Source organism: Geotrypetes seraphini, chromosome 1, assembly GCF_902459505.1.
Source record: "Geotrypetes seraphini chromosome 1, aGeoSer1.1, whole genome shotgun sequence".
In the NCBI taxonomy this organism is placed as follows: Eukaryota; Metazoa; Chordata; class Amphibia; order Gymnophiona; family Dermophiidae; genus Geotrypetes; species Geotrypetes seraphini.
In genome coordinates this window covers 169,400,249-169,427,699 of record NC_047084.1, presented here as the reverse complement: position 1 = coordinate 169,427,699, position 27,451 = coordinate 169,400,249, and the positions used below count along the sequence as shown (strand labels likewise).

General features: G+C 42.4%; 1 protein-coding gene across 4 annotated transcripts in view; it reads right to left on the bottom strand.

Annotated features, from left to right (window-relative positions):
* Positions 1-27,451, bottom strand: part of RAPGEF2 (Rap guanine nucleotide exchange factor 2) — a 651,997-nt gene that overhangs the window by 355,111 nt on the left and 269,435 nt on the right. For all 4 annotated transcript variants that reach the window (XM_033941499.1, XM_033941509.1, XM_033941490.1 and 1 more), the window contains exon 4: positions 27,221-27,304. In XM_033941499.1, coding sequence (XP_033797390.1) covers positions 27,221-27,304 — 84 coding nt within the window. The remainder of the gene's footprint in view (positions 1-27,220; positions 27,305-27,451) is intronic.

Here is a 27,451-nt window from a genome sequence, read left to right as displayed (position 1 = left end):
TCCTGATCGCCCTCACATCTGCTCGACGAGTCAGTGAGTTACAAGCTTTGGTTGCAGATCCACCCTTCACAGTTTTTCACCATGACAAGGTGGTCCTACGTACTCATCTTAAATTCTTACCTAAAGTTGTTTCAGAATTTCACATCAATCAGTCTATTGTTCTACCTGTGTTTTTTCCAAAGCCTCATTCTCATCTGGGAGAGGCGGCTCTTCATACCTTGGACTGTAAACGTGCTTTGGCTTTCTACCTCCAACGCACTCAACTTCACAGAACATCTCCTCAACTTTTCATCTCATTTGATCCGAACAGGTTGGGACGTCCTATATCAAAACGCACAATCTCCAACTGGATGGCTGCTTGCATTTCTTTCTGCTAAGCTCAGGCTGGTCTTCCTCTGCAAGGTTGAGTGACGGGCCACAAAGTTAGAGCTATGGCGGCATCTGTAGCTTTCCTCCGATCAACTCCTATTGAGGAAATCTGCAAGGCTGCCACTTGGTCCTCGGTTCATACATTCACCTCTCATTATTGTCTGGATACCTTATCCAAGAGGGATGGCCATTTTGGCCAATCTGTTTTGCAAAATCTTTTTTCGTAAATTGCCAACTTCCCTCCATCCCTTTTTACTTAGCTTAGAGGTCACCCATGTGTGGGAATATGCTGCCTGCTTGTCCTGGGATAAAGCACAGTTGCTTACTGTAACAGTTGTTATCCAGGGACAGCAGGCAGATATTCCCACAACCCTCCCACCTCCCCTGGTTGGCTTCTTGGCTAGGTATCTGAACTGAGGATCCTCTCAGGAAATGTGCCCCCTAGTTCGGGCGGAAGGCACGTGCGCATGCGCGGTGCAGTCCTCGAAAGATCGAGATCTTCAAGCAAGTTTGCTTTCGAGGCTGTCCGCTACGGGGCTCCATCGGTGACGTCACCCATGTGTGAGAATATCTGCCTGCTGTCCCTGGATAACAACTGTTACGGTAAGTAACTGTGCTTTATTCTTATATACCCTTTTGGGTCCGGTTTTTGGATGACGTGTTTCTGTTATGGCAAGGGACACGGGAGCAACTAGACCATTTTTTTACCATACCTTAATACTGTGGATGAGCACATAAAATTCACTATGACATGCCACCAGACTCACATAGAATTTCTCGACATCACCAGTTCGGTGGTGGAGGGTGAGATGTTTACTACTTTTTTTAGAAAACCAGTGGCGCGAAATACGCTACTCCACTTCGATAGCTTTCACCCATTTAAATTACGGTTTAACTTACCTATCGGCCAATTCTTGAGAGTTCTCCGAGCATGCTCATTCCTTGAGGAATTTAAAAGCCAGGCTAAACTGCTCACCAAGAGATTTCTAGAGAGGGGTTACCCAGGTAGAGCCATTATACAAGAATATATATACGAGCTAAATATGCCCAGAGGGAACTCCTTCTAGAAGAGCCAGGTCATGTAGAAGAGAAGGAAGATGAAGTTTTGACATGTGTTCTCCCCTTCTTCCGAGCAGTTAATTTTTTGGTTATAATTTTTTAATTTTTTGATTAGAATTATGAAACATTGGCATGTGGTACAAATACATCAGGCTCTTTATGAATTTTCTAGGATAGCATACTCCAGTAGGATAACGATAGGACAACGGTTTAACTTCCAAAAATATGGGGTGAGAGAGAGGGGTAGGGGGGCCAACACAGAAAGTGCGGCAAATGCCAATGGTGTGCCACTACTATAGGAGTGGCTAGCTGAAGGTCCCGGGAAGGGAGGTCATTTTGAAGTCCATAATGAACACAGACTGTAACTCGATGGATGTGGTATATACTATAGTATGCTCGTGCGAATTAATATAGGGCGAACTAGTAGACTGGTAAAAATACGGTTAAACTAAACTAAACTTTGGGTTTATATACCGCACCATCTCCACGAATGCGGAGCTCGGCACGGTTTACAGGAAGAAAGATGAGAGAGGAACTACAGTGGAGAGATTAAAGAGTTAGGTGTAAAGGGGGAAGGTGAGAGGCCTAAGAGGGGGGAAGTGTTACAGTTTTGAGAATAGCCAGGTTTTTAGGTGTTTGCGGAAGAGTTGGAGGGAGCTTGAGGTTCGGAGAGGGGAGGTGAGGTTATTCCAGATCTCAGTGATTCTAAAGGGGAGGGATGACCCAAGTTTGCCTACATGGGAAATACCTTTTATGGAAGGGAAGGATAGTTTAAAAATTTGGGAGGATCTGGAGGAAGTAGGGGTTGGGGAGTTCCAGGATAGAGGGATAACAGCAGGAAGGATGCCATGTAGGATCTTGTAGGCCAGACACACACATCTGAAGTGGATCCTGGGGATTACTGGGAGCCAATGGAGCTTAGACAGGAGTGGTGAGACGTGATCAAATTTGCTTTTCGCGAAAACAAGCTTAGCTGCGGCTTTCTGAATCCGCTGAAGTCTGTGGAGGCTTTTCTTGGTTAGACTGAGGTAGATAGAATTGCAATAATCCAATCTGGAGAGGATGATGGATTGTACTAGGACTGCGAAGTGTTTTTGGTGAAAATAGGGTCTGACTTTCCTTAGCATGTGAAGGCTGAAGAAGCATTTCTTCACCAGGGATTGGAGATGTTCGTTGAAGGATAGAGAAGAGTCTAAGTGACACCCAGAACTTTGCTTGAGAACTCGAGCTGTAATGGGGGGCCGGTGGACAATGGGATGGAGGAAGGTAGATGGTCTAATTTTTGGCCGAGCCAAAGAAGTTTTGTTTTGGACTCATTTAGTTTCATATGCATTGTGAATGCCCAGGATTGGAGGTTCTTTATGCATGAGGATATGTTCGTGGAGAGGTTAGTGAGGTTCGAGTCGGTCTCAAGGAGAACGAGGATGTCATCAGCGTAAGTGTAAAGAGTTTCAAGGGGGGATAGTTGGAGTAGTTTCAGGGAGGACATGTAAATGTTAAAGAGGATTGGGGAGAGGGGTGAGCCTTGTGGGACACCACAAGTCGGAGTCCAGGGGGAGGATGAGGTGCCGCTCATGTTAACCATGTAAGAACGGGAGCGCAAGAATTTGGAGAACCAATCAAGAACTATGGAGCTAATGCCTATCTCGGAGAGTTGGAAAATTAGAATGTCGTGGTGGACAACGTCAAAAGCTGCGGAGAGGTCGAATTGTAGAAGGACAGCAAACTTGTTACGAGAATGCAGTTGCTGAACCTTAGAGATTAGAGAGGCCAATAGGGATTCAGTGCAGAAGTTGGGTCTGAAGCCATATTGGTAAGGTAAGAGGATGGAGAATCTTTCTAAGTAGGAAGAGAGCTGGGTAGATATGATAGACTCGAGCAGTTTGGTGAGGAGAGGGATATTTGCTATTGGATGGTAGTTGGATGGTATGGAGGGGTCTAGGTCAGCTTTTTTCAGTAAAGGGGTCAATGCGATGTGTCCCATTTCAGTGGAGAATAGGCCTGATAATAGGGCAGAATTTATGAGTTTGGTAAGAGATGTGATGGCCTGTGCAGGGATTTTCTCAAATAGGTAGGAGGGAAATGGGTCCAGGATGCAGTTGCATGATTTTAACTTGAGGCAGAGTTTAAGGGTCTGAGAATCAGATATGAGCTCGAAGACAGTCCAGGATCTGTCGGCAGGGATGGGGTTGAGAGCAGCTAGGGTGGGGTTGGGTTCGGGGGGCACCAGAGAATTGTAGGAGATTGCGGGCGGGAAGGAGCGCCTTAAGGTAGAGATCTTATCATTGAAGAATTTTGCTAGGACCTCGGCTGAAGGAGATGAGGGAAGAAGGGTGGAGTCATTTTTAGTGGTTAGGGAGCGCCAAATGTTGAACAATGTGCCATTCTGGTTTTTGGATTTGGAGATCTTGTCTCCACAGAACATAAATCTCGCATTACTAACAAACATCTTCAGGCCCCCATGGTAAGCCACTGGATAACTAAAGCTCACAAGGTGGAGGAAATTAAGTGGCAGGTCATTGACAAGATTAAAGGGAGGGATGGTGAGAATACTGAAAGGGAAATGAATGAAAAAGAACAGAGATATATTTTCCAGATTGACACTGTGGAACCAAAAAGGATGAATGGGGAGCTGGAATGGGCTGAAGAATGATCCAGTAGGCAAACAGGGGGTGGCAACTTTTAAAATGCACTAGTATTTAAACCCCGGGGTGAGACGCGCTGCCATCTTTCTCTCCTAAGCAGCACAGAGAGTCGGATGACAGTGACACCCTCGGTAAGGATTTATTTAAAAGATTAGAGGGTTAAGGAATTGTGGATTTATAGAATAAGGAAGGTTAATGTTTTACAAGATAGTTGAAATGTTTTTCCTTCTGTTTTCAGGGAGACCCTTGATAAAGCACAGGCGTGCGAAACATAAACTAAACAATTGAAAATTAGAATTACGGGTGTGAAAGCCGGTGATGAGAGCCATGTAAGTCTTCCTGCTTTCAGAACTCATTACAGCGGTGGAGCTGGGGCTTTCGTACAAACCTAAAGACAAGTTGAATATTGGACTTTGAATTTGGGACCCAAATACCTTAGTTGATTCTTAATAGTTCTGAATTAATAGTGAAATTCTGAAAGTTTACCATATATAAGTTGGCTACAAGTTTATTTCATAGCATTAAAACACTATTTTTGCTAATTATTACCCAGAATTTCAGTACAATTCAGTATTTTCATTAAATTAGAGAAAACAAAGAGCCTTCAAGTTTTTCTTGCTTAGTGACTTTCTTCTAGCAGCACACCTTTGTAAAAAGCCCACCTTAGTAAAGTTTGGTTGCTTGATTTTCATAGTACTTCACTTTGCCTTTATGTTGTCGAAAAACATTTCTGAAAGCTGACATATTTCAATAACTTCAGAATTTAAAAAAAAGAACACTTTTTTTCTATCTTTTGTTGTCTCTGAGCAGTTTATTTTTCCATACACTTAGGTCCCAGAGTCCCTTTTCTGCTTTTCTTTATTTTTTTGTAACTGTCTTCCCAGGATCACCTTGTTCATTTTTATTCCTAACTGTCCTTTCCATCATCTGTCTCCCCTGTTTCTATCTGAAGCATCTCCCCTATTTGTCCTTATCCATTCCTCTGCATTCACCATCTCTCTGTCAGAATCATCCCTTTGCAAGTAATATCCCTGTATCTAGCAGTCTTAACCCTTTCAGGACCATAAGGATCGTAGGCCAATTTTTGTGGTTTTGACGACATTTTTATGGTAAAAAGGGCTTGCAGATGCCAAAAAATTGATTTTTTTTGTGAAATATTTTTTTTTTTTTTTAAATCAAACTTCTGGCTTATGGACAGTGTGGCAAGTGAATCTTCTCGTCAATCTGGCAACGACGCTAATGAATGAATGTCGGAACCAGTTTGTTTACATAAAGGCAGTATCATATGGAATCCGTACATATCAAATTTAGAACTGTAGACTATCCCAATCAAAATTTATAGGATTTTAAAGTTATGGGACAAATATGTCCCTTGGTCCTGAAAGGGTTAAGCCCGTTTCAATGCTCTCTCTCCTCAAGCATTCTTCTCCATGTTTATCCCTCTCTGTACCCAGAATTGCTTCAGTATCCCTGTCTCTAGGCTCAGTCCCCATCTAAGCTCTCTTCTCTCTCTGTTTCTGTGCCTTTCGGTGCACAGGATCTCCTATCCCTGAGCCAACCTCTCTCCCTTACCCTCTCAAGTCTGCATCTGCAACCAGAGGATAGTCACCTAGAGCAGTGATTCCCAACCCTGTCCTGGAGGACCACCAGCCAGTCAGTATGGAGCAGATTTGCATGCCTGTCACCTCCATTATATGCAAATCTCTCTCATGCATATTCATTAAGGTTATCCCAAAAACCTGACTGGCTGGTGATCCTCCAGGACAGGGTTGGGAACCACTGACCTAGAGTACAGACTCCTATGTTTATGTAACAAAAATTACTATTCTCCTCCTAAATCAAGGGGCTATAAGTGAGGGGATCCAATGGAAGAAGAGCAAAGGTAGTGCAGAAGGAGAAAGGGTAAAAAGAGTCATTGAGATGTGGGAACTACACTGAGTATAGGAACTTGATGGCAGAGAAATGGTCAAAAGTGTGATAGGATATGGCAGCAAAATTGTGACTGATAGATGTGTGGGATAGGGTAAAGGGATCAGAGGGCTGTAAATTGTGTAAGGGAGAGGAGGAAGAGAAAGGGTGATCAAAAGAATCAGAGGTGCTGCAGGGTGTAAACAAGGTGCTTGTGAGAGAGAAAAGGGGGATTGGAGATAGTTAAGTGATCTCAGATTGTCCCTCTTTCTCCTCCCCCCAAATTCCCCTCCTTCTCTGCTCCTTGGTTTCTTAATCTAATCTAATCCTTAGGTTTGTATACCGCATCATCTCCACATTCGTAGAGCTCGGTGCGGTTTACAGTAGATGGAATAGGAAAGAACTACAACAGAGGGTTAGAGGTAGAAGTGTGAAGAATATAGAGGACTTGGGATGCCAGATATGAGTTTTCTTGATTCCTAAATTGGAGAGAGGCTTACATTTTTTGAGAAAAAACAGGTTTTCAGATGTTTCTTCTATTCTCCTCTTCCTCTGCACCTCAATCCCCTAATCCTTTAATCTGCCTGAGATCCCTTCTTAATCAGATCCTTTCCCCTTCCCCTCTACTTCAATAATGTAGACCCTCCTCCCTTCCCAGTAATAGGGCTAGATTCACAAAGCAAACCGATCGTGTACCGATCGGTTTGTGACCCCTTTGCAACCAGATTTCCCTCGGACCCCATTCACTAACCTCTCCTGCGATCCACTTCGAATCCGTGCATGCAAATGAGGTGAAACGCATGCAAAGTAGGCAGCGACGCGATTCACAACACAAAATTTCACATCCAACTGGGCTGGCCGATCAACTGAAGAAGCGACTGCTGGGGACCAGTCGAAAATGTCTTTCTGACTCTGGAAGCCCTGCTCTCTGCCCTGCTCGCCACCCTCTCCTACCTGCTCGCCCTGAATCCCCACATCGCCGCCCCGGTTTTCTCCTGCCCTGACTTCCCCAAATCTCTCCTGCCTGCTGCATCATTGCCCCAGTTTTCTCCTGCCCTGACTGCCCTGAATCTCTCCTGCCCTTCCCCACCCTGCTAGCCCATGGTTTTAACCCGTGGGTTTAAAGCAGATTAAAACCACAGGCTCGCAGGGCCATAAACTAATAAAAAAGTTAAAGTTTAAAAAAAAAAGATCGCAGCTCTGACGGGCATGCGCAGGCCATCTACAGATGGTCTGCACATGCATGGGGATCACAGAAAGCGATCTGTGCAGGACGCCCCCATCTGCATATTTTATTTTGCAGAATTCGTTGGATCGGGCCTAAATTGGGCAGGTTGGTGAATCTGGCCCACAGTCACCTGTATTCCTTTATCCCCAAAAGGATCAATTAAGTTAACTGAATACACACCTGTCTCATACATTAGAAAATGAAAAACAATACAATTTAGGCATAAGTGTCCCTTTCTCTGCTCTCCCTGCCCCGCCCCTAATTAGCACACTTAATGAATGCTTTTCCCCACAATATGACCCAACGTGTAAAATTAATTTAACACCTCTGCCCTAAAGGATTAGCAGAACAGCTTAAACTGGACTTCTCTTCTATCCCCAACCAGCTCTTCCACTTTGCTGGAATAATCTGGGGGAGGGGGGAAGAGAGAGAGAAGATGAAGATCTCAGCCACTGCATCCTACATTTTTTGGCTGGCTCCTAAATTCTGAGAAAATATGAGCTATTAAGAGCAAAAAGCAGGCCATGCCCACTTTATGAATTGTTTCAACTATGCACTGATTCATAGCCACTATGGTCTAAAGACTTAAAATTGGACCATGTCCACACCCACATACATAACAATTTAATCTGATTCAGATATTACTTATTCTTTTTACCAAAATGCTAAGAAATGCAAGGTCATGCATTTAGTCTGCAAAACCTGAGGGAATGGTACAGTTTAGGGGGTGAAGAACTTTTGAGCACAAAAGAGGAAAAGGATTTGGGGTATGCTAGTATAATACATGATGATCTTAATATGGTCAAACAGGTTGAAAAGGTGAAGGTGAAAGCTAGAAGGATGCTTAGGTGCAAAGGGAGAGGAATGGTCAGCAGGAAAAAAGAGGTATTGGTGCCCCTGTAAAAGGCTCTGGTGAGACCTCATTTAGAATATTGTGTACAATTCTGGAGACTGCACCTTCAAAAAGAAATGTGTCTGAATTCAAGATGGCCTGGGATAGGCACATGGGATCTCTCAGAGAGAGAAAGAGATAATGGTTAGTGTGGATGGGCACACTAGGGCCATTTATCTGCCATCACATTTCTATGTTTTTATGTCTATATAAGCAGGATGGAGTCAGTCTAGAGCAGGGGTAGGCAATTCCGGTCCTCGAGAGCCAGAGCCAGGTCAGGTTTTCAGGATATCCACAATGAATATGTATGAGATGGATTTGCATGCACTGCCTCCTTGAGATGCAAATCCATCTCATTCATATTTATTGTGGATATCCTGAAAACCTGATCTGGCTCTGGCTCTCGAGGACCAGAATTAGCTACCCCTGGTCTAGAGGAAAGCAACTAAAATGGTTGGTGGTCTATATCATAAGGTGAATGGGGACAGACAAAGATCTCAATATGTAGGTATACTTTGGAGGAAAGGTGGGAGAGGGGCGATATAGATACATTTAAATACCTACGTGACAAATATACATGAGGCAAGTCTTTTTCTTTTTTTAATGTATAATCTTTATTTAGCCATTCAAAACAGTACAATTATTGAATTAAAAGGAAATTCCAGAGTGAGATGGCATGGGATGAAATTAAGAGTTGATAGGCTCAGGAGTAACCTAAGCATTTCTAAGGAAATATGTTTTTTCACAGAAAGGATGGTAGATGCATGGAATAGTTCCCGGTAGAAGTGGTGGAGACAAAAACTGTGTCCAATTCAAGAAAGTGAGGGGCAGGCACACTGGGTTTCTTAAGGAGAGGAGAGGCCATTTGGCCTTTAGCTGCCATCACATTTCTATGTTTCTAATATATTTGTCAGTTGGCTGGAACAAAATAGCAACTTTACAACACAGAGAATGCAGACATCCATGTTGACTAAAGTTTTATAATACAAATTTACCCCCAAACCCACATTCCCAGAGAAGGCATGACGACTAGGCTTTTAAAATTCCACTTTCACAACAGGCGTTAAAGAATGGCTCCCAAGTAATGCACAACTTCCACCCCTGTGCAGAATCAAACTTGTTTAGCACCTATTTCTCTATTTTGTAGCAACAACAACAAAAAAATCATATAAGAATGAAAATGCAGCAGTGAAGGTGCTTCAGATGACAGCCAATGAGCCAGAATAGTCCCTTTTGCCCAAACATACTCTCTGTAAAAACCCCATAAGACTTTTTGGAGTAGGATGTACCAATTGAAAAATGTTAAGAGCTTTGGAGTTGCCATGCAATGAACTTTCCAGAAGCTGGAAATATGGAAAAAAAAGTTATAGCCAAAAACTGTGAAGCTTAGTACAATGTCAAACATATGACTCAGAGATGCCTCAGTTGGATGGCATTGTGGCAGGACGAGTTGGGTCATAACTGTGCCTTGCATACCCTAATAGTGAAATATAAGAACATAAGAATAGCCTTACTGGGTCAGACCAATGTCCATCAAGCCCAGTAGCCCGTTCTCACGGTGGCCAATCCAGATCACTAGTACCTGGCTAAAACTCAAGAAGTAGTAATATTCCATGCTACCAATACAGGTCAAGCAGTGGCTTCCCCCATGTCTTTGTCAATAACAGACTATAGACTTTTCCTCCAGGAACTTGTCCAAACCTTTCTCAAAACCAGCTATGCTATCCGCTCTTACCACATTCCAGAGCTTAACTATTCTCTGAGTGGGAAAAAATTTCCTCCTATTGGTTTTAAAAGTATTTCCCTGTAACTTCATTGAGTGTCCCCTAGCCTTTGTAATTTTTGACGGAGTGAAAAAATCAATCCACTTGTACCCGTTCTACTCCACTCAAGATTTTGTAGACTTCAATCATATCTCCCCTCAGCCGTCTCTTTTCCAAGCTGAAGAACCCTAACTGTTTTAGTCTTTCCTCATACAAGAAGAGTTCCATCCCCTTTACCATCTTGGTCGCTCTTTTTTGAACCTTTTCTAGTGCCACTATATCTTTCTTGAGATACAGAGATCAGAATTGAACACAATACTCCAGATGAGGTCGCACCATGGAGCGATACAGGGACATGACGACATTCTTAGTCTTGTTAACCATCACTTTTTTAATAATTCCCAGCATCCTATTTGCTCTTTTGGCCACTGGGCGGAAGGTTTCATCATATTGTCTACAATGATACCCAGATCCTTTTCCTGGGCGCTAACCTCCAAGGTGGACTCTAGCATCCGGTAACTGTGATTCAGGTTATTCTTCCCGAAGTGCATCACTTTGCATTTGTCCACATTAAATTTCAACTGCCATTTGTAACATAGTAACATAGTAGATGACGGCAGATAAAGACCCGAATGGTCCATCCAGTCTGCCCAACCTGATTCAATTTAAATTCTTTTTTAAAAAAATTTTTTTTTTTCTTAGCTATTTCTGGGAAAGAATACAAAGCTTTACCCGGTGCTGTGCTTGGGTTTCAACTACCGAAATCTCTGTTAAGACTTACTCCAGCCCATCTACACCCTCCCAGCCATTGAAGCCCTCCCCGGCCCATCCTCCACCAAATGGCCATACACAGACAGAGCCTAAAGGTCATTTTAAATGTGGGAACTGTACTGTGTGTATGCATGCGTTGGAAACCACTTGTATGCAGCATCCCACGTTACCCAAGAAACATGTTCTCCAACATTTCTCAGATTGTGACACCCAGGGAGTCGTTTACCTTATTTTTTGTCCATGTAACCTGTTATATATCGGACATACCACCAGATGCATTAAGACCCGCATAATAGAACATCTGAGTAAAATTAGAAGGGGTGACTGTAATGCCCCCTTGGTTCAACATTGGCAGGCTATCCCGCATCAGCTACAGGATTTAAAATTCGTGGTGTTAGAGGTGGCCCGTAATATCAGAGGTGGTAACTCTCAAGCATGGCTTTGGAAACACGAGCAAAGTTGGATTTACTATTGGCAGACAGTAGCTCCCTCCGGTTTGAATAAAGAAGTCGAGTGGTGGGCGTTTCTCCACTGAATGATTGACATCTTCTTCAATGCATAAAAAGCTGGGTGCTCAGCTGAGCACTCACGTCATAGGACATTAAAAGATTACAAAAGCAACAGCAGGTATTCTGCCGACAGCGTCGAGAGTTTGGTAATGTTTTCGGTATAGTTAAAAGTACAGCCTCTGAACATTTATAACCTTTCTGCACCTTGTTTTCTTGATGTTGCAGGATTTATATTGAAAATTTGAAAACACAACTATAGTTTGAATATAAGGGATTGCAAGCGGGTTCTCTGAGGAAGCCAGCGAGGCGAAACGTGTCAGGACCCAGCCACATCTCTGCATTCTTTATATTTCAGCTAAGTGGTTTATTTTGGAAGTTCTTAATACATACAGTGAAAAATTTGGATTATCAGTGTTTCCACTTTATGGACTTTCAAACATTACAAAGTACAACCTATTAAGGACTTTGAAACATCTTTTACAACTCGGTGCAATGATTGATACCATATAAAGTTTCTCACGGGCTGAATGCCCCTATTGAGTACTTTAAACCTCCATCTTGGAATCTGAGCACCATTGAATGTTAAAAGACGTGTGAAGTTTGAAGACGTTTGAAGTAGTTTTTGTTCCTTTATGTGTTAATAGTTATAGCCCTTCAGGAACATTTGTTTGAATCATACCCAGTTGTTTACATTGGCATACACAGACACAGACAGTGCAAGTCTGCCCAGTAACTGGCCTAGTTCAATATTTAATATTATTTTCTGATTCTAAATCTTCTGTGTTCATCCCACGCTTCTTTGAACTCAGTCACAGTTTTACTCTCCACCACCTCTCTCGGGAGCGCATTCCAGGCATCCACTACCCTCTCTGTAAAGTAGAATTTCCTAACATTGCCCCTGAATCTACCACCCCTCAACCTCAATTATGTCCTCTAGTTTTACCATTTTCCTTTCTCTGGAAAAGATTTTGTTCTACGTTAATACCCTTCAAGTATTTGAACGTCTGAATCATATCTCCCCTGTCAATCCTTTCCTCTAGGGTATACATATTCAGGGCTTCCAGTCTCTCCTCAGACATCTTCTGGCGCAAGCCTCCTATCATTTTCATCGCCCTCCTCTGGACCGCCTCAAGTCTTCTTACGTCTTTCGCCAGATACGGTCTCCAAAACTGAACACAATACTCCAAGTGGGGCCTCACCAATGACTTGTACAGGGGCATCAACACCTTCTTCCTTCTACTGACTACGCCTCTCTTTATTCAGCCCAGCATCCTTCTGGCAGCAGCCACTGCCTTGTCACACTGTTTTTTCGCCTTTAGATCTTCGGACACTATCACCCCAAGGTCCCTCTCCCCGTCCGTGCATATCAGCTTCTCTCCTCCCAGCATATACGGTTCATTCCTATTATTAATCCCCAAATGCATTACTCTGCATTTCTTTGCATTGAATTTTAGTTGCCAGGCATTAGACCATTCCTCTAACTTTTGCAGATCCTTTTTCATATTTTCCACTCCCTCTTCGGTGTCTACTCTGTTACAAATCTTGGTATCATCTGCAAAAAGGCACACTTTTCCTTCTAACCCTTCAGCAATGTCACTCACAAACATATTGAACAGGATTGGCCCCAGCACCGAACCCTGCGGGACTCCACTAGTCACCTTTCCTTCCTTCGAGCGACTTCCATTAACCACCACCCTCTGGCGTCTGTCCGACAGCCAGTTTCTGACCCAGTTCACCACTTTGGGTCCTAGCTTCAGCCCTTCAAGTTTGTTCAACAGCCTCCTATGAGGAACTGTATCAAAAGCTTTGCTGAAATCCAAGTAAATTACATCTAGCATATGTCCTCGATCCAGCTCTCTGGTCACCCAATCAAAAAATTCAATCAGGTTCGTTTGGCACGATTTACCTTTTGTAAAGCCATGTTGCCTCAGATCCTGTAACCCATTAGATTCAAGGAAGTACACTATCCTTTCTTTCAGCAACACTTCCATTATTTTTCCAACAACTGAAGTGATGCTCACCGGCCTGTAGTTTCCTGCTTCTTCCCTGTGACCACTTTTATGAATAGGGACCACATCCGCTCTCCTCCAATCCCCAGGAATCACTCCCGTCTCCAGAGATTTGTTGAACAAGTCTTTAATAGGACTCGCCAGAACCTCTCTGAGCTCCCTTAGTATCCTGGGATGGATCCCGTCTGGTCCCATCGCTTTGTCCACCTTCAGTTTTTCAAGTTGCTCATAAACACCCTCCTCCGTGAACAGCGCAGAATCTACTCCATTTTCTCGTGTAACTTTGCCAGACAATCTCGGTCCTTCTCTAGGATTTTCTTCTGTGAACACAGAACAGAAGTATTTGTTTAGCACATTTGCTTTCTCCTCATCACTCTCCACATATTTGTTCCCAGCATCTTTTAGCCTAGCAATTCCATTTTTTATCTTCCTCCTTTCACTAATATATCTGAAAAATTTTTTATCTCCCTTTTTTACATTTTTAGCCATTTGTTCTTCCGCCTGTGCCTTCACCAAACGTATCTCTCTCTTGGCTTCTTTCAGTTTCACCTTGTAGTCCTTTCTGCTCTCCTCTTCTTAGGTTTTTTTATATTTCATGAACGCCAACTCTTTCGCCTTTATTTTCTCAGCCACTAGGTTGGAGAACCATATCAGCTTCCTTTTTCTCTTGTTTTTATTGATTTTCTTCACATAAAGGTCCGTAGCCATTTTTATCGCTCCTTTCAGCTTAGACCACTGTCTTTCCACTTCTCTTATGTCCTCCCATCCTAACAGCTCTTTCTTCAGGTACTTTCCCATTGCATTAAAGTCCGTACGTTTGAAATCTAGGACTTTAAGTATCGTGCGGCCGCTCTCCACTGTAGCCATTATATCAAACCAAACCGTTTGATGATCGCTACTTCCCAGGTGAGCACCCACTCACATTAGAGATACTCTCTCCATTTGTGAGGACCAGATCCAATATCGCTTTTTCCCTTGTGGGTTCCGTCACCATTTGTTTGAGCAGAGCCTCTTAAAAGGCATCCACAATCTCCCTACTTCTTTCCGATTCCACAGACGGAACATTCCAGTCCGCATCCGGCAGTTTGAAATCTCCCAACAGCAGAACCTCCTCTTTCCTTCCAAACTTTTGGATATCCACATCAGATCCTTATCAATTTGCTGCGATTGATGCCCAATCTTCCAATTTCCTAAGGTCCGCCTGCAATTTTTCACAATCCGCATGCATTTCAACAACTTTGAACAGTTTAGTTTCATCTGCAAATTTTATCATCTCACTCGTCGTTCCAATTTCTACATCATTTATAAATAAGTTAGATAGCACCGGTCCCAGTATAGACCCCTGCAGCACGCCACTGTTTACTCTCCTCCTTTGAGAAAAATTACCATTGAATCCTATCCGATAACTAATTCCTAACCCACAACTGAACTTTGCTACCTATCCCATGAAGGCACCTATCATTTTAAATTGGGCTTCTCATAAACTAACATTACTTTTCCAGCGACGGGTAGTTGTTAAAAAAATTTTTTTGTGTGTAATCTCTTAAAAGTTCAATACCCAAATCAGTCGATAATTTACAAGCCAATGTCGCATAGTCAAACTCTGGAATCAGCTCCTGAAGATATTTATGGTGATACCATAGTGGCTCAGACAATTGCGCCTCCAAGCTTAATGCCATAAATAAGATTTCTTGAGCACCCTCATTTAAAGCTAAAGCAGGTAATAAGCCAACATAGCGGTGAAGTTGTAAATATGTGAAAAAGTCTCTAGACGTTAAGTCCATAGTCTTAATAAAGACACAAAATAGTCTTTTAATAAAGACACAAAAAATCTCAAAACATGATTAAAGTAGAGAAGTCCTTGCATTGCCCAACACTGAAAAGCAACATTGGATGTTCCAAGTGTGAAAGAACCATTACCCTGGATACTTACTGAAATGTATGCCTCACAACTTAGGCTAACAAAGTGGACTTGGCCTGCTTTTGTCCTCAGGGACTCAGTAGTCAAGGCCTGGCCAGCTCCAAGAAGCTAACACTGTTTCTGTTCTAAATTCAGCACATAGTAGTGATGTAATGGTTAGAACTACAGCCTCAGCACCCTGAGTTTGTGGGTTCAAACCCCATGCTGCTCCTTGTGACCCTGGGCAAGTCACTTAGTAACATAGAAACATAGAAATAGACGGCAGATAAGGGCCAAGGCCCATCTAGTCTGCCCACCCTAATGTCCCTCCCCTACCTTCGCCCTGTGAATAGATCCCTCCCCTACCTTCGCCCTGTGAATAGATCCCATGTGACGATCCCATTTGGCCTTAAAATCAGGCACGCTGCTGGCCTCGATCACATGCAGTGGAAGACTATTCCAGCGATCAACCACCCTTTCTGTGAAAAAGAATTTCTTGGTGTCAGCTCGTAGTTTCCCTCCCCTAATTTTCCACGGATGCCCTCTTGTTATCATGGGACCCTTGAAAAGGAAGATATCTTCCTCCGTCTCTATGCGGCCCGAGAGATACTTGAACGTCTCGATCATGTCCCCCCTCTCTCTGCGCTCCTCGAGTGAGTATAGCTGCAATTTGTTTAGCCGTTCCTCGTATGGGAGATCCTTGGAAGGGCTAAACAAATCCTCCACTTAATCCTCCATTGTCCCAGGTACATTAGCCAGATTGTGAACCCACTGGGACAGACAGGGAAAATGCTTGAAGTACCTGTATGCTTTGAGTGTGGTTGTATAACTACAAAAAGGCAGTATATAAGTCCCAATCCTCACATTGCACTCAATGGAGTACTGACATGGAGTCTACATTCTAACTTAAGATCCATTCATTCAGTACTGTCCTTTAGCCCTCATCAATCCTAAGTTTAAATACATTATTTTCAACATCATCTTTCTTGTAGCTCTCAAAAATAATAAATGCAGATGCATATCAGAAGCATCTCTGATTGTGCATCCATTGGAAAATTCCTTAGCAAACGACCAAAAATGCATTTAGGAATTATGTAAAGCATGGAGTCCACAGGTACACAAGTTAACAAGATCTGTCAGTTAAATTTCATGTTTTCACTGCCTTGAAAGAAGACGACCCTGCTAGAAATCCAGGGTGCAGCTTGAAATCTGTCTGCCAGGCATAAGAGCCCCCACTGTTTACTCCACTTCAGGCAGAGAACCTGCTTGCTTTAATGTATAAAAGAAATGGAAGTTTACATATCTGTATTAGAATGTTTTCCAGTTTCCAAAAGCTGCTCCATCTTCACTGCTGTGCAAAGGCCAGCAGAGATGCTACTGAGGAATTTATTTTCTCTGCTATACACTGGTGTGTGCTTCATTTGCAAACCCCAAATCACATTCCTATAGACCACAGTATAAGGAGAACTAGGGCCAGTATTCCTTAAGACATTCACTTCCTGCTGGAGACACCAAAATGCCTCTGGCAAGCTTTGAGCTGCACATGTCATTTGGGCATTGCTTCCGCATACCAGGTTCCTGACCTCAGCAACAGCTGCTCTTTATCAACTTCCATTCATTTAGTGACCATTCTCTCACAATACAGAGGCAAATTAGGAAGTTTGCAATTTCTGAATCTTATGCACGTCCCAAGGTCAAACTCAATGACCTGCCTGACTTGAGATACTATTTTTGGTTTAGTAAAACTATACAAGCAGCAGTAAGTACATTTTAAAAATGAAATGCAAAATCTGTCATCGAAATGACTGTAAAGAATCCTTTTGAACACAGCCTCATTTTAAAATCTATTGAAGAGCCAAGCTACCAGTAAAGCATGAACAGCACAAGAAAAGTGGCAATTTCATGTCATACTGCTACAAAAGAAAACTGTTCATTTCTTTTCACAACTACAGGAGGTTGCATGTGAAGGCTGGGAACTGTGAGAAGGAAACTGGGAATCCAATGCAGGCTAGAAGAGAAAGCATCAGAAAAGTGGCTTGTAAGAGGAGAAGACTAATAGAGCCTGAGCTCCTTATAACTCTGTTGCCCAGGGTACAATAACAAGACTGTGTGTCCACTAGGGATAGAGAAAGTACCTGCATATAATAAATGTAAACTGCTTTGGTTGTGTCATAGAAAGGTGGTATATCAAATCCATGATCCTTTACCTCTTTACAATAAAATGTCTCCTCAATTCATTTCCAACTCTAGCTCCTGTTTCTCAGGTTCACAATGGCTAAAAATGTGGAGAACATATAAAAACAGCCCTTAAGACGGAATCCAAGGCATTTTGCTACATCAGATGGCCAGTTCAGTGTAGACATACTAAAAGAAGATACAGTCTATAACAGTGGTCTCAAACTCAAACCCTTTGCAGGGCCACATTTTGGATTTGTAGGTACTTGGAGGGCCGCAGAAAAAAAATAGATAATGCCATATTAAAGAAATGACAATTTTGCATGAGGTAAAACTGTATAGTTTAAAAATCTCCCCCCCCCCCTTCTTTGCAGCATCCTTCAGCTTCCCCTCTGGCCTCCCGGTCTTAGTTTCAGCTAATTACTGCAGCCTACAGAGAGGATCACTGGTGCTGTGGCGTTCCTTGCAGGCTGCCATCGGCTTCCGCAGCACGTTCCCTCTGCCACGGTCCAACCCCTCCTCTGACTTCAGGGGCAGGATCGTGGCAGAGGGAACGACAGCAGCCTGCAAGGATCGCTACAGCACAAGCAATCCTCTCTGCAGGATGTGGTAATTATCTGAAGGTAAGAGCGGGAGGCCAGAAGGGAAGCCGGAGGATGCTGCAAAGAGCGGGCAGTGCTAGTATAGGCCGCGGGTCGCAAAACAGTACCTGATGGGCCGCATGTGGCCCCCGGGCCGCGAGTGTGAGACCACTGGTCTATAACCTCAGTTGAGGATTGTCACTGTAATGACTTTTCTAGACAGGAGAGGGTTAAAAATGGATGAAACGTCAGTTAGCAGGAGAAAGGTGCTCACAGGGCAGGTTCCAATTTAGCTGGAAGTCCAATGGAGCCAGGGGAAGCTGCCTGACATAGAAACACAAATAAATAACTCTCAGCAGATAGAACAGTTAATGCTTAGGAACAACATGGACTAACGTAGTAATCCCTGTCTGGTCAAATGACAATCAGCTGTCACAATTCAGTAACTAAAAAGCTGCAGGTGCTTCACATCATATTAGTTCCTTCTACTAACTGATAAAAAATTAACTCTGAAATTGTTTTCATTTTATTCTACCCTGAACCCTGGTGCTCACACGATGGGCTTAATTTACTAAGGATTCTTCCATTCTGGGGGAGTGGGGGAAGCAGTTATAAAGATGAAAAGTCATCTTGCAAGGATGTCAGAACATGTTCCAGGAGATGCTTCAAAAGCAAGAAGTACTAGCTTAAATTAATTTGGGACAGAGGAAAACTGTTCTGCTAGCATCATCCTTCTCTTGTCCAAAACCGTAAAAACAAATGTGCACCTAGGGAGTGATTACCAGCCTTCAGGCTGGGACTCAAGTGTGGTAGCAAGATTTTGAGCTTTAGTCCCAAAACAATACTCCCCAAAATTAAAAGTAAACAGGACAATTAAGTTAAAAAGCAAACTGTCAGCTCCAGCTGGGGTATCATCTGAAAATCATCAGAAGTTTACATTTTACAGTATGTTTAAAGCTGGAGGCAAAACGGCTGAAAAATTAAAGATTCTATTATAACTTACAAAGTAAGTCCTTAGACAAGAGCTTCTTAATAAGAATAGAGGGAGGCAACATGGTCTTCTGCAGAAATAAATTTATACTTTACCTTGAAATGCCAATTTGAGCTACTGTTCACAGGAGAATGTAATCTTGCAGGAGAAGTTATAATAATTATTCTTTGCATAGTGTTACAATTTATATACCTCACAAATTCCATTTCTGCTGTGGAAGCCGAATTAGGTCACCATTTGCAATTAGTCCCTCCACAGAATTTTAAATTACCACCAAAAGACAGAGCCAACATTATTATTTTTCTTTGAAAACATTAAATACCTAAAAGTAGGGAGGAGGAAATTACTACCTTTAATTACGGGCGCTGAATGCAATTATGAAGTCTGCTCACAACACTATGTAAATCTTTAACTTTAAATCTTAAATCCTAGGTAATTGTAATTGACAGCATATAAATCAAAGCAACTTCAACAAAACTCTTTAAAGCTGAATCATATTTCTGTACAAGTTTTGCTATTTTTCTTATTTCAATAATAATTTAAAAAATACGTAGACAGATACTCTTAATGGGACAGATTCAAGGGAAATTTGTCTTACAAATCTGCTACATACTTTAGAAGTCAGGAATAAACATGCAGCTAATGGGGAGCCAACTGATTCAGTGTTTCAAGATTTTCAAAAAATGTTTAACGAAGTCCCTCATTAGAGGCTCCTGAGAAAATTTAAAAGTCATAGAACACGGAACAATATCCTTTTGTGGATTTTGACCAAATAAAAATATAGGATGCACTGAGCAGTACTGATGAATGGTAAAGAGTGAATGATGTGGTCCCTATTCATAAAAGTGGTCACAGGGATGAAGCAGGAAACTACAGGCCGGTGAGCCTCACTTCAGTTGTTGGAAAAATGATGGAAGTTTTGCTGAAAGAAAGGATAGTGTACTTCCTTGAATCTAATGGGTTACAGGATCCGAGGCAACATGGCTTTACAAAAGGTAAATCGTGCCAAACGAACCTGATTGAATTTTTTGATTGGGTGACCAGAGAGCTGGATTGAGGACATATGCTAGATGTAATTTACTTGGATTTCAGCAAAGCCTTTGATAAAGTTCCTCATAGGAGGCTGTTGAACAAACTTGAAGGGCTGAAGTTAGGACCCAAAGTGGTGAACTGGGTCAGAAACTGGCTGTCGGACAGACGCCAGAGGGTGGTGGTTAATGGAAGTCGCTCGAAGGAAGGAAAGATGAGTAGTGGAGTCCCTCAGGCCAATCCTGTTCAATATGTTTGTGAGTGACATTGCTGAAGGGTTAGAAGGAAAAGTGTGCCTTTTTGCAGATGATACCAAGATTTGTAACAGAGTAGACACCGAAGAGGGAGTGGAAAATATGAAAAAGGATCTGCAAAAGTTAGAGGAATGGTCTAATGCCTGGCAACTAAAATTCAATGCAAAGAAATGCAGAGTAATGCATTTGGGGATTAATAATAGGAAGGAACTGTATATGCTGGGAGGAGAGAAGCTGATATGCACAGACGGGGAGAGGGACCTTGGGGTGATAGTGTCCGAAGATCTAAAGGTGAAAAAAACAATGTGACAAGGCAGTGGCTGCTGCCAGAAGGATGCTGGGCTGTATAAAGAGAGGCGTAGTCAGTAGAAGGAAGAAAGTGTTGATGCCCCTGTACAGGTCATTGGTAAGGCCCCACTTGAAGTATTGTGTTCAATTTTGGAGACCGTATCTGGTGAAGGACGCAAGAAGACTTGAGGCGGTTCAGAGGAGGGCGACGAAAATGATAGGAGGCTTGCACCAGAAGACTTATGAGGAGAGACTGGAATCCCTGAATATGTATACCTTAGGGGAAAGGAGAGACAGGGGAGATATGATTCAGACATTCAAATACTTGAAGGGTATTAACGTAGAACAAAATCTTTTTCAGAGAAAGGAAAATGGTAAAACCAGAGGACATAATTTGAGGTTGAGGGGTGGTTGATTCAAAGGCAATGTTAGGAAATTCTACTTTATGGAGAGGGTGGTGGATGCCTGGAATGCGCTCCCGAGAGAGGTGGTGGAGAGTAAAACTATGATTGAGTTCAAAGAAGCGTGGGATGAACACAAAGGATCTAGAATCAGAAAATAAGATTAAATATTGAACTAAGGTCAGTACTGGGCAGACTTGCACGGTCTGTGTCTATATATGGCCGTTTGGTGGAGGATGGGCTGGGGAGGGCTTCAATGGCTGGGAGGGTGTAGATGGGCTGGAGTAAGTCTTAACAGAGATTTCAGCAGTTGGAACCCAAGCACAGTACAGGGTAAAGCTTTGGATTCTTGCCCAGAAATAGCTAAGAAGAAAAAATAAAAAAATTTAAATTGAATCAGGTTGGGCAGTCTGGATGGACCATTCGGGTCTTTATCTGCCGTCATCTACTATGTTACTATGTTACCAAAGGGTCTGTAACTGGATCCAGTGTTTAACACATTTTTAACTGACCTAGAAATAGGGAAGTGACTGAATAATTTTGTGTCCAATAGAAATTTACCCCCTCTTTTACTAAACCGCGCTAGCGGTTTTAGCGCAGGGAGCCGCGCTGAATGGCCCGCACTGCTCCCGACACTTACAGGAACTCAATGAGCATAGGGAGCAGCACAGGCCATTCAGCGCGGCTCCCCACGCTAAACCGCTAGTGCGGTTTAGTACAAAAGGCTCTTAAAGTTATCCAATTGTATGCAGTTCTAGGCATAGGGTACAATAAACAGTTCTAGGCAGGGTACAATAAGCATACATAAAACAATAAAAACAATGAAATGTCTTGGTCGTGATTCTATTAAAAAACATTTCAATCTCCAGACCATTACTGTACAATTATCAATCATCTAAACAAATATAGAGTACTGTATCATTATTTGTACTTCACTAGTAATCAATTACTAAATAAATGCCTGATAAAATACATACTTTACCTGCTTCCTAAAGGTAAGAACAGATAGGATGAAGGGTGCAAAAGAAGAAAGTCAAAAGAAATAAAGGGTGTGTCTACAATAATTCCTTACTCTGCAATAAATGGCAAATGTATTTACAGAAAGTTAGATGAAAGGGGACTGTCTAAACAGTCTCTCTGATCACATGTCCACCAGTCACGTAGATATCTAAATTTTCTACAAATGAGCAGCCTTAGAGTACGTGGAGCTCTTCAGGCCACAGGAGAGTATTTATATTTAGGCTTCAGCACCTTAGCATCAGATAACAAATTAAGGTCCACTTTATAGAGATAAGGTCTGAGCCTTTATAGCAGAATTATAAGGAAGAGTCAAGAGGAAATTAAGGCAGAAGAAACTGATATGATATGATATAGACACCTTTGCAAAATCTGTAACCAAAACTGCATTCCTGTTTACATCTGGACCATACCTGAACATTTCTTTGGTCACTAGAGGAATTTAAATTAGTGGTAAGGGTGAAGCAAAGGCATCCCAGCTACACATGCCCTCAAAACTGCTAGTCTTCCACCAAACATAATTATAGAAAACCAAGTAGACTGATAAGAAATGATACATTTACTGCATAAGGCTAATATGTACTTAGATATGCAAGCTCTCAGACATGCAGCCTTACCTTTCATCAGCAAAAAGATTAGCCTATTGTAATGATACTAGTTATTGAGGATTTCTTACCTAGGGCTATAAAAGTTCCCTACCATTGCAATGGTTACACTTTCAAACAGTAGATTCAATTAAATTATACAAAAATTAAGACAAATATTAGTATCTTTTTAACAACAAAGCACACAAAGGTTTTAATAGTTTTTCTTTCAGGGACCAGAAATGTAAATTGTTTTCTGTTGTGCATGTTTATGGGAAAGAAGGTTACAAAAAAAATACAAAGCTATTTTTCTGCTTCAGTATGAAAAAAAAACCCTAAATAAGTAGAGATTAGGGAGCTGGACAGGAATTGGGACTGTGAGAATCTCACAGATATGGAAGAAGTTGCCACAGGATTCCCATGGGGATGGAATAAATTGCCATAGGATTCCCTCGGGGGCAGCTCGAACTCAAGACTGAGGTTTGGAATACTCATTAGTTGAACAATGAATACCATCCAAAAAACACAGGAGACTGTTGGGATTGGGAGGAAACAGAGGGGTGGGCAAGTAAATACTGTATATATTTATTTATTTATTATTTTAGTATTTATAATCTAAGTGGTGTACATTCAGGTACTCAAGCATTTTCCCTATCTGTCCTGGCAACGGGCGATTAAGTGACTTGCCCAACGTCACAAGGAGCAGTGTGGGATTTAAACCCACAACCTCAGGGTGCTGAGGCTGTGACTCTAATCACTGCACCACACACTCAAATATAAACCAATCCGAATATAAACTGAGGTGATCTTCCTTCCCTCCCCTGAAAAAAGGCCGACTGGTGAGAAAGTCTACAAAGACTAGACATCCTTGCCGTAAGCTTTAACACAATTGTTTTAAACTTTAAATATTTTTATTAACGTAAAAATTCAATTTATTCAAGTCTATTCTTCAGGTAAGGCCCAAAGCACAAAATCGTCCAGCAAAACACTGTAGGCTAGTCTGAATAATCTTCTTTACTTTCCATGACTGAGTACTAGCTAGTTTCTCAATCCCTCTCTCAGTTTTCTTTTCTTTTTTTTCCAATTTAAATAGAGATTTAAATCATAAATCAAGAACAGACAGTACAATACAGCAATAGTTCTCTCTTTTTTGTCTCAGTGACTTTTAAACACAATAAAATGTTTCCATTAAAAGAATGGGTCAAACCTTTCGTACATCACAGACCTGTTGACTCATAGTTAAAGAAACTTATGAGAAAAGTCAGATTCTTTAAAAGAAGCAAACCTTTTCTAGTGCTCACACAGCCCCAATTTATAAGATCACTGGAAAAGAGCACTTATCAGTTGGTAATGGCCCCTCCCCGATGAAAACCAGCACTGGTATCCTGCATATCCACCCCCTCTCCAGCTGGCAGCTTACCGGTTGGTGCAGAAGAAAGTTGCTGCTGCGACGCTGAAGAAAGCCACAACCACCATCTGCACATGCTCAAGGCCTACCTGCTTCCACATTCTCTGAGATTCTCAGAGGGGGAGCAGGAGTAGGCAGGCCTTGTGCAAGGCCCCGCACTGAATCTGCATACAGCGTTGGCGGTTGCGGCTTTCATCAACATCACAGCAGTAGTTTTCTTCTGCACTAACTGGGGTGTCAGGTCAAAAGCGCGCCAGGACAAAGGCGCGCCCAGACAATTGAGCGCAGCGCGGAGGGGCACGCCGCTCAAAATTACTGTTTTTAGGGCTCCGACGGGGGGGCGTGGGGGGGAACCCCCCCACTTTACTTAATAGACATCGCGCCGCGTTGTGGGGGCATTGTGGGGGGCTGTAACCCCCCACATTTTACTGAAAACTTCACTTTTTCCCTGTTTTTAGGGAAAAAGTTAAGTTTACAGTAAAATGTGGAGGGTTACAACCCCCCAAACCCCCCATAACGCCGGCGCAATGTCTATTAAGTAAAGTGGGGGGGGTTCCCCAACAAAACCCCCCGTCGGAGCCCCTAAAAACAGTAATTTTGAGCGGCGCGCGCCTCCGCGCTGCGCTCAATTGTCCAGGCGCGCCATTGTCTATGAACCCTAACTGGTAAGCTGCTGGCTGGAGGGGGTGGATATGCAGTATAGTGCCAGTATTCTTCGGGAAGGGGCCTATATACTAGATAGCAGTGCTGGTTTTCATTGGGGGTGGAGCGGGGGTAGTGTATGGCAGCGCACAGCCCTGGTGGTCATCTGGGGTTGAGAGGAGGAGGAAGAAAGAGGATAAACATCTCGGTTTATATTCGAATAGGTGGGGATGGAAGAGATCTTAGCAGGCAAGGGTTAGATTCCATTGGGGCTGGATAACATTTTTGTCCCCATACAACTCTCTAATAGGTATCACTATTCAGTTGAGGAGGCTGCTGTATAAAGTAAGCTCCGGCGCTTAATTTTGTACATACTGTATATTCAGCAGTACTAGCCACTAAACTAATGTTGCTGAATATATATCTAACTGGTGAAGCCACTGGAGGAAGGCCTAAATTAAACAGATAATGCATTGAATTGCCAGTTGCATTTCATTCCTAAAGGGATAGGTTTGTTTGTTTTCTGGGGGGGGGGGGAGTTGTTTGTTTTGCACTTCCTCTTCCCCAAAATGATTCCTTTGTATATAAATATCTAGGGCTAGATTCTCAAAGCTTTAACGCCATCGTTAAACTGTTTTCTAGCAGTTTAGCGATGGATTATCAAAAGGGATTATCTCCCTCTGGATTCTAGCAAATGGGTTCTTCAACATTGAAATGAGCCCTCAGGTGGATTTTTAAAAATTGCTGAGCCATTTTCTAAAAGCGACATCGGCTTTTACCTACAAAAAAAAGCGAGTGGCCAGGGGTGCCGGTCAGTGTCAGAGACTACTAGAAAGCCCCTGTGTTGTGATGCAGCGGAGAGATCTCCTTGCCTAAAATCCCGGCTGCGACCCCCCCCCCTCGACCCGGCCGTGACCCCACTGCAGCAGGAGAGATGCCCACTCTCTCCTGCCTGCAGACTAAAGTTTAAAAAAATCCGGCCATGAGCGCAACACCCCCCTCCCCCCCCCTCCCCCCCCCTCCCGGTAGCAGGAGAGATGTCTCTCCTACTGCAGTAAACTACTTGCCGTGACTGGATCCTGGACCCCCCCTCCCCCTTACCTTAAGAGCTGAACCGGAGGGATGTGGACCTCATCTTCCCAGCAGCTACTGCTGCTCCATCATCTAAAATGGTAATTTCCCTCCCCGGTGCATCATGGGGAGGGGCTTGAGACACTGATTGGCTCAGAGTGTTTAAGGCCCCACCTATGGCCCTCCTATGGGAGGGGCTTTAAATACCCTGGGTCAATCAGAAGGGTCCTAAGGCTCTGATTGGCCTGGATGCCTAAGGCCCTGCCTATGGGGTGTCCAGGCCAATCAGAGACTTACGACCCTTTCCGATGCATCCGGGGAGGGGCCTGAGGCTCTGATTGGCCCAGAGTGTTTAAGGTCCCGCCTATGGCCCTCCTATGGGAGGGGCTTTAAACACCCTGGGCCAATCAGACTATTGCTTTTTAACTCAGGTTTTTGAGAATCATCTTCCTGGTCATTTAAGTAACTAAATAACCAAATACTATTCTTTATTCGTGTATTTATTTGATTTTTCTATTCCGTGCTCCCAAGGAAGCTCAGAACAGTTTACATTAATTTATTCAGGTACTCAAGCATTTTCCCCTAAATTTAGGTGGACATTTGCACATTTTATAGATACTTCCATTTCACTCATGCAATTGAGCACTGATAAAATCAGTGAACACATATAACACACACAACATAAATCCAATAATAATAATAACAATAATACTACAATAAAATACAGCATGAAAGTAAGATTTATATAAAAATAAAGCAGAAATCATTATAATTGTTGCCTATCTGCTGATTTAATTGCCAAAACTACCTAGATAGGAAGTATCCTTCTTTACTCACTATAAACTTTAAAACTACACATTCACTATCTGCTAGTAAATGCATAACCTGCTTTAAAAATCAAGACCCACAAAGCTTTTTTAATAGTCTACCCTGTATTTAGTAATAGATAAAAACAAGTCTTTAGCATTTATTCCAAACATTAGCAAACCTCCACTAATATAAAAACAACTTCCCATTAATTAGTATTGTCTCCAAATGTTGAGATCTCAAATTGTCTCTTTAAAATGTGTCACCTTTTTTTTGTGGAGGGGGGAGGAGCCTTTTATAGCATTGATATCATTGCATTTAGAAAACAAAACCAGTGTTTATTAACTCTGATTTTTTAAAACTTAAAGAACCTTCCAGATCATCCTATCATCATCTTGCTTCCTCTTAAAATTTCACTGTGCTTTTCAGTGGCTGACTGGAAAAAGGGGATTAAACAGTCCATGTGACAGAAGGCTATTAAAGTTATCTACTGGAACCACAAAAGGCTTGATTCTAGAAGATGGCTTTCACTGGCAATCTAGCCTGCTACACTCTGAAATTACATTATTGGAACAGTTGCGATAATATATATATTATTATTAATACCTTCTATATAGATTCATCAGTATGCCGTGTGCCATAGGAGAAATTTACATTGTTATTACTTCCCTGACCCCTCAAATTTACAATTTCATTATGAAAATAGTGTGTTAAATGACTTGCTCGAGGGTATGAAGTTAGCCATGGGGACACAAATAAATGTGGCATCAGAGTGACAGTTCTCTGCTACAAAGAAACTACAGTAATGAAAACGTTGGAAGATATTAACTTATTCCAGTAATGGTAGCAAAAAAAAAAAATGCAACTTTAAACGTTATTAAAAACCCTTACCATGTAGGTACAATAATAGGAAACATACCTGCTCCTCGGTAGAAACATGGACTCCTTGATGAATACTGAACCAGACAGAAGGATATACCAGCATGTGCCAATATCATCAGGGCTTTAAAGGAAGAAAAGAAAAAACTGGTAAGAAATGAGGACTAACTGGCAGCATGGAAAAGTCAGGCAACGGTAAATAAAAACAGAGGGCTAAAATATGAATAGAAAACACCATGCAAATTCATTTACTTAAAGCCAATGCAACACA